Source organism: Tachypleus tridentatus, chromosome 7 (assembly GCF_004210375.1).
Source record: "Tachypleus tridentatus isolate NWPU-2018 chromosome 7, ASM421037v1, whole genome shotgun sequence".
NCBI lineage: Eukaryota > Metazoa > Arthropoda > Merostomata > Xiphosura > Limulidae > Tachypleus > Tachypleus tridentatus.
Genome location: NC_134831.1, coordinates 18,994,657 through 19,016,276, shown reverse-complemented (window position 1 = coordinate 19,016,276; position 21,620 = coordinate 18,994,657). Strand labels below are relative to the sequence as shown.

General features: G+C 29.9%; 1 protein-coding gene across 3 annotated transcripts in view; it reads left to right on the top strand.

Moving 5' to 3' along the window:
• Positions 1-4,984: 4,984 nt before the first annotated feature.
• The window catches only part of LOC143255235 (cAMP-dependent protein kinase regulatory subunit-like), a 45,198-nt gene continuing 28,562 nt past the window's right edge, over positions 4,985-21,620 (top strand). For 2 of the 3 annotated variants that reach the window (XM_076510576.1, XM_076510574.1), the window contains exons 1-4: positions 5,184-5,599; positions 7,628-7,795; positions 11,910-12,001; positions 20,678-20,786. In XM_076510576.1, coding sequence (XP_076366691.1) covers positions 5,426-5,599; positions 7,628-7,795; positions 11,910-12,001; positions 20,678-20,786 — 543 coding nt within the window. In that variant the 5' untranslated portion in view covers positions 5,184-5,425. Of the gene's footprint in view, positions 5,093-5,183; positions 5,600-7,627; positions 7,796-11,909; positions 12,002-20,677; positions 20,787-21,620 lie in introns of those variants that run through there. The other variant, XM_076510575.1, reaches the window with a different exon arrangement.

The window sequence follows — 21,620 nt, the reverse complement described above, 5'->3', positions numbered from 1 at the left end:
TAACAAACATTTGTATATACATTTGACTTGTTTATATATATTATTTTAAAACAAATGGATTGCGTGCTGTTTGTTTGCTGTTGAAATTTCTTGCCAAGAAGTTACAGGTGTTTGTTTATTTTTCGAATTAAGCATAAAGTTACACAATGTGCTATCTGTGCTCTGCCCACCACAAGTATCGGAACCCGATTTTTAGCGTTGTAAATCCGCAGACGTACAGCTGAGCCACTTGGGAGTAATTTTTCTTTCATTCCCATGCTGGGAAGTCACAGAATGCGACTTATAGATACATACATAAAATCCTGACACCATCCTAAAGTACAACAAAGTATAGGCCAGGATGCGATATTTATAATCAATAATGAAGAAATTATATGGTTCAACGTAAGAGCACTATTAACTGTGTCTTTCAACAGTATTGTGAAGTGATAAAACCTACAGAACAGGCAAAAACATTTAAGAACATCATTGATGTGATATTTGACTTTACCCGTGAGTATAATGTCAATGCCAGTAAGAATGAATTTTATCAAGGTAACAATGTAAGGCTGTACAATCCTCCTACCTTGCGAGAAATGATGAATTCGAACGTTATGCAGATGTAAGGAAAGTCATGTATTATAACAAAAATAATCAATGCTTAGAATTATAGAATCCAGAAGGGCAGACAGTCCCAGTCAAAGATCATCAACAATAATTATTTTTAAAAGTCCTTTATGAGAGAACAATGAGATGGGTTATTTCAGAGAAACAATTGCCAGTGGAAGTCACATCTGCTGAAGAGCCAAGGGCTTCTGTCGAGAACACTTCTAGAAAGTCACTAATGATAGAGCAACCAGTGGATTCACTCAGCCGCCTTCCTATGGAGGACTTCCTCAATGACAAGACAATACCTGATAATAAAAGACAGACATCCATTTTGTACACAAGAAGTAAACCACAAAGAAGATTTAGTGAATGGATAGTTTAATGTACTGTTGTTCTTTCTCATGCATTAAGATTGTTCAAGAGACTTCACAATCCAGAAAGAGGGTAGTGCTGTAATCTACATTTTCAATATTTGAATTTAGTTGCTCATTTGCTAGTATGATCTTGTCTTTATTTAATGATAATGATCTTATAATCTTGAATTCGATGTAGCAATAGGAAATTGAGTATAATATAAATATGAGAATTAGTGAAGCAGTAAGTTAATGGGTGATTAATGGGAGCTAGAAATAAAGCGGATCATTTCAGTGTTAGGAGTAAAAAGTTTCACATTTATTCAGACGCACATTACGTTTGTTATCACTTAGTGAATAATTTTTTTACAAATAAGTGAATTTGTTAGTAAGTTAGATGTATATACCATTAGTTTTGAAATTTTTGTTCAATAGTTACTCTTGCAGTTAGGCCTACAAAGTAAAAGTGAACGTAGCAACCCTTATTGAAGAAATAAATTAATTTTTAACTTTATATGGACTGGACTTCCTATTATTGTTACCAAGTAATCCAAAAGAACTGAGACAAGTTACAATAACACATATGATGAATCCTTCTTCCTACATGTCACAATCCCGATGGTTAATGGACTCAACTCTAATCTGAGGGTTGCGGGTTCGAATCCCCGTCGTACTAAAGATGCTCGCTCTTTTAGCTGTGGTGCGTTATAATGTGGCGGTCGATCCCACTATTCGCTGATAAAAGAGTAGTCAAAGAGTTGGCGGTTGGTGGGGATGACTAGCTGACTTCCCTCTAGTCTTACACTGCTAAATTAGGGACGGCTAGCACAGATAGCCCTCGGGTAGCTTTGTGCGAAATTCCAAAACAAACAAAAAATTAACATGTTTTAATTAATTGATAAGGCTTCCGAATAAAAACAAGGGTTACTACAGAATATAAACTCCAAGCACGTAAAGTCAGACCATTGGAAATAACGCAAAGCAATGAAAGTCAAATTGAAATGGTACTAATGACATTTAGCTACAGGCTATTGGTAACAGATTTACTACAACAAATTTTGGTTTCGCAATCAAAGTTCACTCTATAAAACTGAATAATATGAATAAAATAATTTCAAGATATGGATAACAAATAAGATCGATAGGAATTCTAAACAAGCCACGGCAGTGAAGTCAACATTGGATAATATCAACAATATGAGATAATGAACAATGGAGATTTGAATAGAGCGGAGGGATCTACGCATAACCATAAAACAAAGAGCGGTGATAAATAGAAATAGGTCACACTTCTCAGCAGGTACTTTTTCACACTTCTCTTGGTCATCCCTTTACAGATTTCGAATTAATTAATCATTTCAAGTTCATCTTTTATTTAACATGTTGGAATTATTAATACCAACGTTCAGAAACAGGGACTAATCTATAACAGCAAAAATGTACTTAATTTGCTGTTTGTTTCTAGTACAGTAATCTTAATTGAGTGCCATAAAAAGCCTGTGCTAATCACAGGTAAAAACTCAAGCCAGAAATTTAATTGTTAAATAAATAAATTACTTAAATACAAGTTCACAAGAAAAAATATCGTCTTTAGTCTTCAGTGGTTTGACTGTTGGGACAAAATGTAATTGATTTGTGTTAAAGGAAAACCTATACAACAGACTATAAACAAAGAATAGAAATACGAATTTTAGTATTATTAGCTTTCAAGTTCTCTGTTGAGTCACTGAAAGGCAGCAGGAGGAGAACAAGAAATAAGAGACTATTTATACGTCACAAACTTCGCAAAATTTTAAGACATGCAATTTTCAAGTTAAATTGGGTTGCAATTTGGAAAATGAGGAGACGCAGAAGTAGAACAATTTAACTCGAACTATATCACTCACTTTGCAAAATTCTTATACATTTATAATATTCAGGTTAGATGGGTTGCAATGCAGAAAATATTTTTTTGCATAAAATTACAGACCAGTAAGTTTTACATCAGTAGTCAGAAGGTTTTGGAGAGTGTGTTTAAAGATGCATTGCAGAGTCACTTGAAGCAGTTTGATACAGTGTAAAAGAGGCAGCATAGTGTCACTAAGGGAAAGTCTTGTTTAACAAATCTCCTGACATTCTTTGAGGATGGTACTACAAGAGTTGATGAAGAAAATAGTATGGATTTAGTTTACTTCGATTTTCAGAAAGCATTTAATAAGATGCTTCACAATAGGTTTGTCACAAAAATGAAGTATGTGGGTGTGGGGGAAATGTTATTAAATTACATAAAAAATTGGTTGAAGAGTAGAAAGCAGAGAGTAGTAATAAGTGGAGTTAGATCTGACTGGATCACAGTTACAAACAATGTGCCTCAGGGCTCTGTGCTAGGTCTTCTGCTGTTTGTGATTTATATTAATGATATTGACTCTGGAATGACTAACAAAATTTTGAAGTTTTCAGATGACATTAAGATCTTTGAAGTGGCTAACTGTATCAAAGACACTTTCATTTACAGGGAAATTTCCATCATTTAATGCACTGACTAATATGTGGCAGATAATGTTTAACTATCCAAAATGTAAGGTTTTCACAATTTAAATAATGTTACAGTTTAAATGAGAATAATTAAATGCTGTGGTTGAAGAAATAGATCTTGGTGTTATGACTCAAAAACCACTTAAGTCGTTTAAACACTGTATTACAGCCATCAGTAGGGCTAAAAGGGAAATTTGGGTATCATCTATAGAAATATTGAATATAAGACAAAAGATATTATTGTTTCAATGTAAGGCTTCATTTAGAGTACTATGCACAGTTTTGGGCTCCCTTCCTCAAGTAGAACATTACATTACTGAAGAAGATTCAGAGAAAAGCCACCTGCGATGGTGGGATTGTCCTATGAGGAGAGACTAAAATCTCTAAACTTGTTTTTGCTGGAGAGGAGAAGGGGTCAAAAGAGATTTGATTGAGGTGTTTAAGATTACTAAGGGTATTGATAATATAGGTCCATTATACTTTTTTTCTGTGTTTAGCAGTGAAAACAACAGGAGAAGGGGCTATAAGTTCAAATTTTGTCAGGGTAGAAACCGTCTCCAGTTTATACAGTGTTATTTTTCAAAGATTGGTGGAAGCAGAAAAGTTAGAGTTTGAGAAAAGATTAGATGATTGTATGAGTTGTAACAGGTAGTTATATTTAAGAGCTGGAAAGAACATCTTTAATGGGCTAATAAGCTTTTATTTGGTTTCTCAAATTTTTATAAAATTATGAAATTTATAATTATAGAAAACTATTTTAAAAAGTTTAAAAAGCATTTAGCTACTTCAAAGTCACACAGTTTACTTGTTTTTTCATTTTAATATTCACGTGTAAAACGTCTTGCAAGACTTGAACGGATAGTTTCAATGGTGTAAATGTTGGAAATACTTTATGACATAGTATTTTTTTATATATGGGGTTTCCAAATTTATGTAAAGAAGTGAACTCTTTACTGTAAGAAGGGAAGAACTTAAAATATTTGAAAACTGCAAAACCCTGCATTAAATTTCTCGTTAATCTCGTAAATTATTTGAAATTCTCTGAGATTATATTTCGGATAAAATTTGTTCTTCCAAGCCTAAATACTTTCTTAAATATATCAACACACTATCAAGTTTCTGAAACAGGAAAGCAATGGTTGGTTCTTGTTATAAAGTTGAGTAACGGGCAGTGAAGATCAAAGGTAATTCCACTCACAAATATCACCTGATTTACCGAAGAGAATAGCTGGGCCAACAAATTAAAAACATTATTGTTTTTCTTATAAAAGAACCAGATAAGCATGTTTTGGCCTTCGCTTAACCTAGTTTGTCACTTGCAGAAAGATGAGGGCCTGGCATGGCCAAGCGCGTAAGGCGTGCTACTCGTAATCTGAGGGTCGCGGGTTCGCGCCTGCGTCGCGCTAAACATGCTCGCCCTCCCAGCCGTGGGGGTGTATAATGGGACGGTCAATCCCACAATTCGTTGGTAAAAAAGTAGCTCAAGAGTTGGCGGTGGGTGGTGATGACTAGCTGCCTTTCCTCTAGTCTTACACTGCTAAATTAGGGACGGCTAGCACAGATAGCCCTCGAGTAGCTTTGTGCGAAATTCCAAAAAAAAAAAAAAGAAGCGTTTAAGTGCACTGATGAATTACCGGGCACGTAGAAACAGATTATTTGTCATTATTTCTGTTATAACATGTAACTATTAAATTTAATTTTCTATTAATTTATGAAATGATAATTCAAACTTTTGAATACTTTTGTTTCTCGTTTTGTCTTCTTTCTGTCTGATTAAATGGTTTCTCTTACTTTTAGAATCTAAAAGTTATTTTTCTTATTTAAGAAAGAAAGAAAAGACATAAAATACAGTTTGTGTAAGTCAATAACGTTATTATTAATTACATTTTTAGATGGTAACAGACATTTGAAAGCATACAAATGTTTTTGAATGATATCAGCATGCTTTAAGCTGTTAACCCGTTGTTTGGATGGTTAAAATGGCGACCAACACCGAAGAGGAGCAAACATTGAAGGATTGTGAAGTTTATGTACACAGGCACCACATTCAACAACTTCTTAAGGACTGTATTGTTCAACTATGTGTTAGTCGTCCGGAAAATCCAATTTCATTTCTGAGGGGATACTTTCAAAGGCTTGAACGGGTAATGTAACGTATGCATAATAAGTTTAAACTGGATATAATTACAAATTACAACTGTTTGAACTGGTAGTAGTAATAAAACTTTAGTTACAAAAATACAAGGTGTGTAAAATATATCAGTACTGGGTTTAGAATAAAAGGCTAAATAAAAATACAGTTATCATTTGAAACAAATATGTTAATAACGTTTTTGTTACATTTTCTTTCTTTCAAAGTGCTGTCAGTGCAGAACTTCATAATTTCGTTGCAATTGCAATTAAAGTGAGTGTGTTAAATTTACATTTAAGCCCTATGCAGTCTAAACTTCTATTTAAATGCTACTACTACTACTAATAGTCTAGAGTCAAAGTTAGAAGTTAAAGGTTATAATAACCAAAGTCATGACAAAATGGATTATAATTTTTACAAGTATTTAATTTAGTATTAGGAATATCAGAAATGTGCATTTAATTGGTAATACTGATTGCCTTGTTGATTTTTAGTTTCAATTTATCTCTAAGTCTGATTCCAAGTACATATTTTGCTCTGTTTATAACTTATGTGAATTACAGCAACAGATTAATTTAGAAAAAAGTTTTAAGAGTCTTAAGTGTTAAACTAGCTTAACTGATATCAAATATATATATTTAAAAATGTAAGAGAATATTAACATTTAACAGAATTTCTGAATTTATCCAGGCCATAGCCTAGTATAGGATTTGGTTTTCTTGTTTGTTTTTCAGTTTGTCAGGGTAGCTAAAGAAAAAAAAAAGTAAAGTATCATGAAAGCCTAATTTTAGTTCTAAGTTGTAGCTGCAGAATCATACCACTAGTAATAATGCACTAAGTGGATGTCAAAGTTTGCAAATTACTTCCAGCCTTAAGTAAATATTTGGAGTTAAACATGTATGAAAAACAATGTACTAACTTTATGTCTAACAGATGTATTGTAAGTCTTAGACAATTTGAAATGTTCTGTTGAACATCTTCACTGACTAATGTGCAATGTACAACATGCATCTTGTGCAAGAATTTATAGAATGCCTTCTTAAGTTGAAAGTTGCAGCAAGTCATTTGTTTTAATTATTATTTTTTTTAAATGAGACATCTTAATGCTGTTTGTAGTGAAATTTGTATTTCTTAAAAACAGGTGACAGAAGTTATGTAAACCTGCAACTCGTTATTGCACTCTTAATTAAAATTTCATGAATTTTCAGATCTCTGTAGTGGGCAACAAGAAGTATTAAGACACTTGGTTTACTTTTACTGAAAAGTCAGTAACACCAAGGAGTAGTAGCTTGGATTTATTAAACTTTTATTTAGATATTTCTTCATCTGAATAATTTATTATTAAAAAAAAATGGTGTTATGTAGTGTTATACAACAAACTATTCTCCGTTAAAATATTTTTATTTTTGAACTTTTGGCCTTGATTAAGGCTCTGGTAAGAAAGCCAAAAGTTCTATATCAGTATGCATAAATAATTTGACTGAGAGCAAAGCCACAGGGCTATCTGCTGTGTTCACAGTAGAGATTCAAATCTCAGATATAATATTACAAGTGCATAGTCTTGAGAGCTGTTCCATTGAGAGACAAATTCCATACTTGATGTGTGTTTTTTTTAAGTTTTATTTTTCATTTTATCCCCATCTTTTTGTATCCCCCCCAAAAAAAAATTGACTTTTTTTAGCTGCAGCTCATAGAATAACTTAGAGCATTTTTTCAAGTACAAACTATTAGCTCATAGCATTAGCTTTTGACCAATTTTAGGTCTAATTACAGCTGCAGTTATGGAGGGTTTCCTCTTGTTTATGTTTCTGAGTTAGCTCAGTATTGATATACATTATATTGGTATTTTAACAATTTTTATCATTTTATGGTTTCCTCATATGGAATTCTTCCCAAGTGTCTAAGTACTTGGTTAATTTTTTGGCCCACTAAGTCAAGGAGTTAACTAAAAAAAACAAAAAATGTAGACTTGCTAACTTATATAGAGTATGAAAGTGATATTTCATTAACATATGCATATTTTTAATTCCAATATTTAAAGGAAGCAGCAAACAAAGCAAATAAACAAACACCAACTATTTCTCCTTGTGATGAAAAAGAAGATGAGCAGTCATCAATGCCTAACATAGTACCACCACAACGTGGTCGGCGTGGAGCTGTCAGTGCTGAAACTTACTCAGAAGAAGATGCAACCACTTATGTAAAAAAGGTTTGTGCTTCTGTTCTGTTTTATATTGCATTTTTGTTACTATATATTTTTTTACAGTACAAATCTATCATAATGAGGGGACTTTTTAATAATTGAGTGTCAAATGCTCCATTTGGCTGTCAATTTATTTTGGGGTCATACTCTTTCAAGTGCCCAAATACAGAGATAATGTTAACTTAGAAAATTCTTGAGAAATTTTGGGTCAAGGAAAAGTGCAAGTAAAATAAAATAAAAGAAATAGAGGAAATAGAAAATAGGGGGACAAATATCTGTATATTGACTATTGAACTCTGTTGCTGAAAATGTGGAAAAGTTTTGGAATCTTGATTGAGCACATGGAAATAAGTAGTCTATCAAAGAATGCATTTCATTGTACTTTATCATCTTGTTTGCTTTCTAAGTTCCTGGCTTAAATCCTTTTATTAATTTCCTGGATATTATGTAACTTATGCTATACATAAATGATGTTATTTAAATTTCATTAGCCTTTCATTATGACAGAAAATTTTTATTACTCATTTGCTATTGATAGTTTACTTTCTCTACATTTCATTAGAATAAGACAAGTTTTGGGACAAGTTATGAAAAGCATCCAGTAGCTTCAATACTTTGTTAATATTTGTCAATTCTTCAGTTGTTTCTTGGTTTCTGAGGTGTTTATAAGTAATGAAAGCTCGGTGTTTTCAGAAATGTATGCATTATTATAGTGAATATATAACTTAAAATTTAGTGTCCTCTTAAAACAAAGTAGTCTGGGCTTTGCTATGACAATGTAAAGGGCTTTTTGTTTAGTTTCACATTTTTCTTTTCTTTCTTTTGATTCACTCTTTAAATGCTATATTTTATTTTTTTCTCAAGAAAAATCTAAGCTCTTGCTTTTTAAATATTTTTAGAAATGTTAAATTAACTGTTATGCTCAGATGGGTGCATCATGCATTGACAAAATAGTGTTTTATTTGATTAAAAATATAGGAAAGAAACTTGAGGTTGTTCTTTCACACATTTAAAGAAAACTTCACAATGAAAATATATTATCTGAGAAAGTTTTATTTACTAAAGTCTTCACATAATATTTTAAAATTAAATTTTAATTTTGAGCTGCTTTCAGCACACAACAAACAAACTAGTGTTTATGAATTTCCTTAACTTTTTATGAATATGATATCAGGAAAATCATAATAGTTTTAAATAATCTGCATAAGCTAATGTGGCCTCCAGTTCAGTTGAGATTCATGTATAGATTAGAATAAAGTGATAAGGTGCTAGAAGAAACAGTATTTATGACTATCTTAAGCTCCAATTACAGTACTGACTAGTTTTTTAAAGCTTCTTTGATTCATGATGTTACAGTATGATAAGAAGATAGTTGTCTCTTGTAGAAAGGGGTAGGCTTAGTAAAGTCATTTTGCATTCAACTTGATCAAGTTTAATTTTATTGAGAAAGCTGCTGTGTTGGGCTTTATTAACATTATGCCTTAATGCCCTAATTAAGTATTTCAGTGAGCAAATAAAATCACTAGAAAGAAATATAAAAACTATATATAAGTGAAAATCAAACAGTTTTAAAACTTATTGCTTGTAACAAATTGAATCTGATTATTTGTCCATGAGCAATCATAAGCAATGAAATGTATAGTGTTTTTACAGTTTTATAAAATAACTTGATATGACAATTTTAGAGGGATGAAAGAGAATATAAAAGTAAATATTTGTGTTTTTTTTTAAATGTATCACAATGAAGTTATTTCAAGTTCTTAAAGCTGGAAATTTGTACAAATATCCCATATAAAAATAAGATAGTTTTTAGAAACTGCTTAATTAGCATAAAGTTGTTTTGGAGTTTCAAATTACTTCATCAGCAAATTTTTGTTTACTTTTGTAATGCAATAAAATAAATACAACCAGTGGCATATTTAGGTAGGGGCTAGAGGGGACTCAGCCCCAAGGCCTATAATCTGACACAATTTTATTCTGTGTAAAATTATATGGGATGTAGGGTCTACAAAAATATTAGCTCCTGGCCCCACACTATCTTAAGTCTGCTACTGAGTACAATGTGTGAGAATGGACACACATGGGGTAATTAAATTTTAATCCACATTAAAGTATTGGAGTATCTGAGAACTATCATTGAAAGAAACAATTTCTTTATTACTCTCAGTACAAGTTATTTTTAACATATATTCTGAGAAATTAAATCTGCATTGATGTTAAGAGTTTCAGTTATCTTCAGTGATTTGATAAATTTTCAACTTTTTAATTTTGACATAACATGATATTCTTGTTCTAATAACTTTGAATAATATACCATTATCTCCAGAAAATAAAATCCACTGATAGTTTTATTTATACATCAAGTTTTTTTAAATGTGACATTCTACTCTGTCCTGCTCTTTTGACACAGATTATTTGGGAGAGCAAAGAGCTCTGAAACTTCACCATAGGCAGTTGGGCATGATGTTTTGTTTTCTTGAAATCAGTGGCATGACATGACTGAAGAAATCAGACAAGTCTTCTGGTGCAGATAAAATGAACTATGATTTGTTTATATATAGTCTTGAAAGTTGATTTCCATATGTATTGGAATCTGTTGAAAAGGTTTTCGAGATGAAACATACTGTAATATTGACTTTTCCTTTTTAGAAACTTATTATAGTAGTAAAATCAAGCAATAGATTAGTATTATGGTCATCAGAATGAGCACAATTGACTATGGAGGAAATAGTTCCATTAGTAGTATAGGACCTGGATCATTGTTTTTGTAAGGTTGATGAACTGACCCAATCAGTGTACATGTATCTCTCTCTCTCTTTTTTTTTTTAAACCAAACTCACTGCAGAATGGGTCACAAATAAAAGTATAAACTTTACAAGTTCTTTTGGAATAATGGGATTTACAATGAAGTAATATAAAAGCTGTTTGCTTGATTTATGGATGAAAAAGTAAATGAATAATAGTTTTAATAAATTTTCATTGAAATGTACTTATAAAAAATATCAAAGTTAATATGGGATCTTTAGTATTTGTTACATATTATTACTGTATGCACCTTTTCACTTATTGTAAATCTGCATTCATAAAAAAAACACATTTTAAGTTATTTAGTAATGAGTTTTTTTGTTTTAGTATAAAACTATAAACTTGCATATATGATTTATGTTCATCTTCTTTCAAACAAAAGGTTATGTGTTATGCTTTGAATTATAGGAAGGTGGACATTTTTGGTTGTATAAATACAATTTGATCTTTCAAAATAAGTAAAGTATGCTCTTCATTCAGTTTTTAATCTGATTTTCTAAAGTAATTTTAATTTTTCATTTGTGAAATAAAACATGCCTGTGAATTTAAACTTCATAAGAGTTATTTTAATAACAGATTTTACATAATTCAGTTATGCAGATTTTATAGAATGTTATATGTTTATTTCATGTAAGGAATTTTTACAAATAAGCAAAAAACAACTTTCACTTAGATCAAATTATTATTATTTTTATGAACTTTTTATTACATTTGTTATATAAGAGTTTTAGAATGATTGATAAGACACTCACAATAAGAATCTATAGTCAGGTGTCATCAACACTTTAAGCATAACAAAATGTGACCCAATTTTAAATGAAAATGGCTCACTTATTCAATAGTACATATGATACTTGTGAAAAATGTATAATCACTGAGGAAAGTGAATATCAGTTTTGGATTTATCAAACAGGAAATAATGTAGAATGAGTGATGTGCAAATTGTATTTTCTTCTTTACATGAGTATCACCAAGCACTCTGAATTGTTTGAGTACAGATACTTTTGCATTGCACTGAAATATTATATGTACATTTTGCAAAAACCTTTCTGCATTTAATGTAGATTCATGCAGTAAAATTGGAATTATAGTCAGAATTCCTTTTCCAGTACAGGGTCAAACTGACTCCTTGCACATTTGGTTGATTTGTTTAAAAATTGTATAATAGTTTAGGGTAGCCCAAGTAGTTAAATGAATTATGTGATATTAACAATGTTTTTAAAGATATTTCATCCTTTTATTTTAAACATTGAAAAAATAACAGGTAAAAGTAATACCTTTTGTTAAATTTCTGCATTCAATTTTTTGATATTAGGTTGTTCCCAAAGATTACAAGACCATGGCAGCTCTCTCTAAAGCTATTCATCAGAATGTTTTGTTTGCTCACTTAGATGACAGTGAACTCAGGTCAGTTCTTATCAGTAACATAAAAGTGTTTTTTAATCCGTGGTGATGAGAAAACCCACTTGTAGAGAAAAATATATGTGTAAAAGTGGCTGGTATGGGTTGAGAAAATTTTTTATGTTCACTCCTCTACATAAAAAAAAATTTTCTCAACCCATACCAGCCATTTTTACACATATACAGTGTTTTTTAATTGTTAATATGGTTAATGAACAAAGAAAGACTGAAATATCTCATTTTAGCATATAAAAGGTTAGATAATGCTTAGTGTTGTAACTGTATTATTTTCATGTATATTTTTATTTTGTATTGAGACATAGTAAGTCTTGTGTTACATTATTCAAATGTGTGACTGTAATGTTTTTCAGAATTGTAATGTGGTTTGAAAAAAGAACAAAGACAATTAGCATAGTTTTTACATTAATTAATATTTGATACTTTGCAATAAGCTTTAATATAATTTACTGTAGTCCTCTTGAATCATGTTAATGTACAGAAACTGTGTATTTTTATTTGTTGTTGTACAGCATACTATGTTTGTTTTCCACTGTTACTTTCTTTACATAATTTCTCATATTTTGCCAGTTGAGAAATTGTTTATGATTCAGGTCTTTCTTTTATGCCCTCTTAAAATGTATGCTGTTTCCTTTTTATTTCAAAGCCTCCTCTTTCTAGTATGGAACTTGGAGATATGTATTACCACTGATTTAGAGATATGATGCATATCGTGAAACACTAATATGATACTAATGAAATTATTTATCAATTTTTTTTCATTTAGTCCAAAAGTACACTGACATATTTTGGACAAATTATTTAATATAACAACACTTTATAACAAAATAAAACAACAATTTGCAAAAAAAAAAAAGCTACATATATATATGTTAGCTAGTAATGTGTAAACTTTCATTTTTCAGCATCATTCTAGCTTTATAAAAGTTTTAAATCTAAATTTAAGAGTTACTTCAATATTTTAAAAAAGAAATACCTAAAACCATGATTAAAACTGCAGTTTTTGCTGTTGCGTGATCTGCTTGCAGTTACAAGTGTAGACTTTATGAACTATTATACATGATACTTTGAGAAAATAATATAGGTCGTATTAATGTTCCACCTGTGTTTCATTAATGTCTGGAAACCTTCCAAGAATTACTCTGGTGGTTTGCCATTCTAATATTTCAAAGTTATTGCAGATTCAAAGCTGTGTTGCCATGTGGCAGTTTGAAGTTGAATGGCATGCTAAAAACCAATAGAAAGAGCAGATTTTGCACTCTTCAGTTATAGCCTGAAGAAACCTCTACCAGTGTGTGGACTTAGCACAAAATAGAAAGAAACCAAGGCCATTGTTCTCTTCAGGTGTACATTGGGCTTGGCAAATTTGTTTCCCTTTTATGTATCAGTTTGTCAAGCACTTAGATTGCATTTAGGTCTTACATTTATATTTTAATTTGTTATGTATCATTTGTGTTTTATGATGCATGTTTGAAAGCTTTATGACTGTATACATTTCACTTGATCTAGGTTAACTTCTGGAAATGTCTAAGCAAGATGGTGTCATTTGTGTGTGTGCAAGTGTTAGTGAGAGAACTTGTACACAACCTTTGCACTATAATAACAATAGAATACAGCAGGGACGGGTTGGCATACCTGAATTAAGAACAAAATACAAATAATTGGAAAGAAAAATCAAACTAAGTGAAAAGATAAAAGATGTGGTAATTAGCATATGACAAAAAGAAGCTCCATGGTATTGTAGAGACATTTAAAATGTGTGTATATATATATTTCCATTTCTTATCACATTTAAACATTTCATTGCATTGCACCTTGATAATATGTAGAGTTAATGGTAGAGAAAATGGAAAATAAAATATAAATATTTAGTATTCATTTAGAAAGTTATAAAGACAGTGCAAATGATGTGAAAACTGCACATTGGATATGAGTTATTCAGAGTCTGAGTGCAAATAACTACATTAAATAACAACAAATGTGTTATTATAAATAGAAGAGAGAGACCAAAATTAAATATTGTATTTTTCTAAAATTACATAATCTTAAGATTGTTCAAGTCAAATTTAAAACTTTCATCTACTAGTTTCATTTTTATAAAGAATTTTAACAAGAGTTACATACTCACTTATAATGTAAGTAGGTCATGGCCATAGGATTAATTATCTAAAAATAAGATGTAGTAAATTATGGTGTTTAAATTGAAAGCAGAATTGACAAATAAACAAGATTAACTTTCAATTTAGTATTTAACGAGTAATTTTTTATTTGGCTTGTAAATAAACCAAGGTCTAAATATTTTTGTTAAAGTTTAGGCATCTCCAGATTGTTACATTCTTGGCATACTTATTTCAATAGTAGTTAGTGTGGCCATGCATGAAATTATACGCTTTATTTGTATTGAACCACCACACATAGTTGTGTAAGTGGTGAATTAACTCCATTTTCTAGTTATCTGATAGTGTTATGATCATCATAAAGTGTTCATTCTCAATATGTTTAAATACTATATTTGTCTAAATATTTTTTTCTTCAAATATTTCCCAAGAAATTGACTGCACATTATATTCACACATTCAGTTTTTATAGGAATATTGCTAGAAGCTAAAACTAAAAATCATTAAAACATTATAGCAACAGTTTCAAAAACTGTTGCACATTCAGTGAAATGGATGGGACAAATGATGACATGATGTGCGAGTCAGAAGTGGATGGAGCAATAGTTCCATAAAACAAATTCAATGAATTTGATGGTAGCAACAGTTCGAGCAATGATGAACATTTGTGTGAATTACCATGTATAAACTGTTCAATCAATTTCCTGAAATTGATATTTTAAAAAAATTCAGTGATGACTTCCAAAAGTATTTAATATACTGATAATTATTTACTTTATTTAGAAACTATTCAATACACTTTGTACAATAGATGTGTAAAAAAAACATATTTTCTTCAGTTTAACCTTTCAAAATTTGGTGCACATGATATTTGAGAATATATTGTAAATAACTTTAAAAATTTCATTCTCATTTACAAACATGAGAAATGTATATGGAATAATGTTTAAATGGTGATAATAGTTTGATAAGCACAGTATTAACTTCTTTAGTGGTTTAGCACCACAAGCTTAATATATACCTAAGTTCAAACTGTAGTTAAGGATGAGGCTACTGTGTTAACAATATTATTACTTTTGATTGGTGTTAATTGTTATAACTTGATTATATAATATTTTCACTAAATTCAATAATTTATAGACATCATGTATTTGTTAAGTTTAATACTTATATTTTTGGTCTGATCTGAATCCGGTCCTGGATTACCCAATAGGCAGACTAAGCAAGTGTTTAGGGCATCATTAAAGCAGGTGTACTCAAAAATAAAAGATAAAATTTCTTTTGGAAGAATTTGGTATGTCATCATTGGAAAAATCAAAGCTTTCTTAGACGTTTCCTTACACTGCACTACATGCACTTCTCCCATTTTTCTTTTCTCTTTTATTATTTATCCTCATTTAAACCAGGTCTGCATTGGTCAATATAAAATTTATGAAGTTGTGTGTGTTTTCAATGTACATTGTGTACAATTCTGTAATTTAGCATCACTTTTGTCAATGGAATATGTTACTTATGTACGGGAGCATGGAATTGGTGAAAGTAATAGTTATCATCTATGATACATGTAACTTCAGTATACATCTAAGTTTTGTTTCATTTCAAAAGAAACAAATTTATTTTGTGGTTTAGCAGTGCTTTTAATTTTAATTTACATATATGGGGTACCATAATCTTTTCAGTGTTTAGGGCCTATAAAGGTCTTAATCTGGCCCTACTTGAATCTAAGAATGAAGCTAGTCAGAATGAATGCAAGAGGTTTCTATTGGATGCTTAGTTGTATTAACCTTTAGTACTATACTGTTTGGTTTGAATATCATTTGTGAACTAGATTAGTATTGTGTCCCACTTTGTAGGATTTTAGAAAATAGATCCAGTGTATTGTATTTTTAGCAGATATGCCAGTTGTTTCTAACACTGAATGATAACAGTGGCTAATACTAACAAGAATTACTTATTGGTATCAATAAATGTAGTGCAGCAAAGCATTTCAAAAGTAATTTAAATTTCCCATGCATAATAGGATTCACATTTCTAGAAGGACTTGTTGATCATAAGTGTTGAATCAGTTTTAATTTTCCTAAAAAATGAATAAGTTAAGAAGTGTTAGCTTACAAATTAATTTGTCACACATTCAGCTCTCACCTAGAAGTGTTACCATTAGTTAAGTATTAAGTTACTAGAGGTTTTGGTGGTAGATTATTTACTGTCAAATAACTTTTTTAAGCAGTTAAATACTATTTAGGTACCACGAGTTTATGACAAATTTGAATACTCTTTAAATGCACAACTTGTCTATGTATTTCAGATGTACAAACATTTAATAGAAATGCACACACACTTATCTACACATTAAAAACTAAGTCACATATAAATACTGTATTTTGTAATGTTAATAAGAAAATATCAACTTATAAACTAATGACTTTTGACATGTATGCATGGGCAATTCAGAAATACACACAATGAATTATTTACAGTTCTGTTTCATTAAAGCTCAGAGAAGTTTCTATGACACTTTGTTTTTGCTAAAAGGCTACCATGTTGTGTTACATTAATAACAGAATATATGAACTCTCTTAACGTGTTATTTCATAGAAGACAATTACTTTTTATAAGGCACCACTAATAAAGCTATAATACAGATATTTCTTTTTTCATTTTATTTTATACATTAATAATTACAGAGGAAGATATTAAATATTTTTTTACTTCTATAGTTTAAAATCATAAACTTTTTCAAAACATAATCTCACTGACAATGGAACAAGAAAAAAGATTATGTTCTTCTACTAAAAACTTACATATTGCATTTCTTCACAATCAAAAATATTTACAACATTTAACTAAGGTTAAAGATAATTAATATATAGAACGTTATGGTGTTAAAGCTGTTTCGGAAAGAAAAGCATATGTTGTATCTGGTTAGTGTTTCAGCTGGCAGTTATAATTTCTACCTGTTGTTGAAAAACATTTAATTTGGAGAAATATTTTGACTAAATATTTTTTGTGATAACCTGAATATCTTCTACTTTTTGAACTGCTAATAGTTGCCATTGTTTTTAAAATATGCCTTTAATACCCTTATAAATTTCATGTAAATCAAATAATGAAAGTGTTTTATTTAAAACATATGATTGTCATTAGAAATAAATAAGTAATTAGTTAACTAATTTATTTGTGTAGTATTTTATATGATAAATGTTCAAATAATATTCAGTAAGTAAGAATTTGAGTCACTAAAATATTTTTCCATTGCCTACCATAGTCACTAAACCTAATTAAGCATATTGTATTCTTTCTTATTGAATAATATTTCTGAACTTCTAAAACCTCTGTAATTTAACATGCAAAACTTTTCATTAATAAAAGGAATGCCGACATAGAACAAATCACAGCACTGTTTCGTTCCTTAGCCTTCAAAATGTCTTATTGAATCTCTGTTCAATGCCGTTGGAGTTATGACTGTAAACTCTCCCATGAAATAGCCAACTGTAGCTCAAAACACTTAATTATACAATAATGTGAAAAATCAAATTTTTGTTTGTCAAAATGAAAACAAAATTTATAAAATTTTAAAGGGACAAAAAGGACTTTACCAGCCAATCAGGGATGTTCACTCCAGCCTCAAATGTCTCACTGTCATGTATTCATTCAATCTTTTCTTGAACTCTGTTAAATTTTCTACCTGCACTACTTGAAAGTAGCACATTCCAAAACCCATTCATCTATTTGAAAAATAATCCTGTCTAAACTGTAGATGGTTCCTACCCTGGCAGAGTTTGAATTTATGGCCCCTTATTCTACTGTTATCACTGCTAAACACAAAAAGGTTGAATCTGTATTATCAGAATACTTAATAATCTTAAAGTTGAAATTTTAGTCTTTCCTCATAGGACAATCCCATTATCCCAGATATCATCTTAGTGGCTCTTTTTTTTAACCTTCTTCAGTAATTTAATGTCCTTTTTGAGGAAGGGAGCCTTCCTGCTGGTATTTTTGTACGTAGTACTTTAAATGAAGCTTTACAAGTGATCCATACATTGAAACAAGAATATCCTTTGTCTTGTATTCAGTATTTCTAAAGATGATACCCAAATTTCCCTTTTAGCCCTACTGATGGCTGTAATAGTGTTTAAACAACTTAAGTGGTTTTTTAGTCATAACATCAAGATCTACTTCTTCAACCACAGTATTTAATTATTCTCATTTAAACTGTAACAATAATTTAAGTTGTGAATACTTATGCATCACCTTACATTTTGGATAGTTAAACATTATCTGCCATATATTAGTCAGTGCATCAAATGATGGAAATTTACCTTTAAATGAAAGTGTCTTTGATACAGCTAGCCACTCCAAAGATCTTAGTGTCATCTGAAAACTTCAAAATTTTGTTAGTCATTCCAGAGTCAATATCATTAATATAAATCACAAACAACAGAGGTCCCAGTACAGAGCCCTGAGGCACATTGTTTGTAATTGTGTTCCAGTCAGATCTGACTTCATTTATTGCTATCTGCTTTTTATTTTCCAGCCAATTTTCTATCCAGTTTAATAAGATTTCTCCTATGTCCACATATTTCATTTTTGTAACAAGTCTTTTGTGAGGCATCTCATTTTTTGAAAATAAAGATAAACCAATTCCACAGTATTTTCTTCATCAACTATTACAGTAACATTCTTGAAGAATGTCAGAAGAGTTATTAAACAAGACTTTTTCTTATTGAAACCATGGTGACTATATCAAACTGCTTTGTTATATCCAATCATTTAAACTTTTGTTGTGTTTCATTAGTAAAATTTGATATAAAAGGATGGCAATAAAAAGTAAAAAACTACACAGAAGACATGCAAACTACTTGAAAATCCAGAAATGGATAACATTGCAAATGGGTAATAGTTTTGTAGTAGGCTTAAAGCTGTTTTTAGATGAATAAAAAAATTATAAATATTTTTTTTACAAATAAACTTTGCACATGAAAGAAATGAATATTTAATTTTTTTCTTTGTAAATGACACTAAATTAACGTTACAAAATGAAAAATGTCTTTCAAAATATGTTTGAGTTAAAATTATTGAAGTATCTACTACTTTACTACTTATTACTTAAATTTTGAAATTTGATATGCATGTGTCCTTTTAACACTATAAAGGTATTAACTGGACTGAATAGGTTGAGGTCAGTTAAAAACAGACAAGTATGTACTAGATAGTACTTAAAATGACATGGTGTGACAGTTTCATAATTTTGGTATCACAGTTTGTACTGAAGACAGAAGATTTATATATAAGAATCATTCATATAGTGAACATTTTTTTTTAACTTATAAAGTTTTAATTAATGAACATAAAAGCTATTAACATTTGAGTTTATTTTGTTGGTTGTTTTTTAGAAATATGTACATACTGTCTCCCATACATACCCAAGCATGACAGTGTATCAACATATAATGTTGACTTACACATTTGTGGCTCAACTAAGTTGAAAGTGGCAAAAATAAAATCTGTTTGGTGTGAAAGGTGGAACTAAAGAATTTAAAGCAAAAGAGAACCCTGATCAATGTACATGATACAATGATAAACCACACAAGTCTACTTGAAATGCATAATGTATATTAATATAAGGAAGTGTTTTTGAATAAAAAGCTGATATATATAACTTATAAACCAAAAGTCAAGTTTTTTAATTCCAGTTGTCAGTGGGTGTTACTTTGACTTTCCATTTCCTAAGGTCACACAGAACTTTTAAACAAATTTTTATTTTAACATCTTCATCAAGAAACATATGAATTTATGGTAAATCAAATAGTGTGCCATTCTTTTGTGGTATAGATATTTTTCATAGGAGATCAGGATATGCATTTAAATCAGTTGATTCAGTTTTCTTATGTAACATAAGACCAACAAAGAAATGTTTTTACAGTTTATGCATACCAAAGCTATCTGAATTAGATATGATTTCTATCACATTTATTAGATCTAGTGGAATATCTGTAATTTATAGCATTTTTTTTCTAATAAGTAAAATATATTTTGCAATTTTTGTTGATTCTTTATTTAGTTGTTTCTGTAGTGACCACTTCAAGATACTAGATGGACTACATTTAATATCTTTGTTAGTGTTAGCATATTTGTTTTCTATTCTTGAATAAATCAACTTTCTTTTTCAACAGTGTGACATTTTCAAACATACCTTAGTAATGATATAATTGTTATGAACTTACACTTCTGATTTGAAATAAATTTAACTTTTTTTTTGTTTACAATTTCAGTTTTTACTTTCTATGCAGGAAACTACTGGTATCACCAAACACTTGGTAAAAACAAGACATTTCAAGTATAAACACTGATTTAAAACTGTTAGAGTTAATATTCATAATAATACATTTTAAAGATTTTCATCGATTGTGTGTCTGTATATTTATTATTCTTTTTGAGGAAATTTGATATTGTATTGAACTTCTGAAGCAAACCAAACTCTCTTATAAAATTATATCATTTTAGTAACACCTTTTTTCTTTTATTAGTAATACATCTGTTATTTTAGTGACATCTTTGATGCCATGTTCCCTGTCGTTCACAATGCTTCAGAAGTTATAATTCACCAAGGAGATGAAGGGGACAACTTTTATGTTATTGATCAAGGAGAAGTTGAGGTAGGCACCTTATTGTCTTATGGCTCTTTACATTCTAAAATGTTTATAAAGCCCAGTTTATGTGTTGATTATGTTGGTGGCAAGTCTCTGAACTGTAACTTTAAAATAGAGATGTTTATAAAACTGTGATATGTACCAATGTTACAGGTAACATTGTTCTCAGATTAGTCTATAGGTGTTTAATGATACTCTTGTAAAACTTTGATTCTTAAATCTGAATTAATAACAGGAACAAAAAATGACAGAAACAAGGACCATCAACCAATCTTTCTGGTTGTTAATTTCATAGAACAGAATATTAGCTAAACAGAACATGCATTTTTTTTCAATTCCAGATAATATTGTAAATTCTGTTTTAGTGTTTAGTTATTTGTTTATGACAACTAACAAAACATTTAAAAAGTCAATTTCAATTCAGAATGACAGTATTTCAGCATTAATGACCACAACAAATAGGCTGTGATTAATGGATGATTTATGTTGCTTAATATTAATGCTTGATTGATTGAATATTTGTATACTTTTTATGTATGTACAAAGTGAAAATTCATCTTTACTTGGACTGTTTAACCTTCATCAGTATACATTAAAATATCCACCTTTCAGTACAACTGGGGTCCATAGAGACCTTGCACATATTTAATTATTGTAATGTTGAAGCTATGATTTAGATGTTGAAAAGTTAGCATACTGGCTTCTCATAATATTGTAAATTCTATTTTAGTGTTTAATTATTTGTTAATGACAACTAACAAAACTGCTAAAAATAAACTGTAAGAAAGACTGAGTACTATACGTATATAATATGTGATTTATTATAACAAAATATGAAAT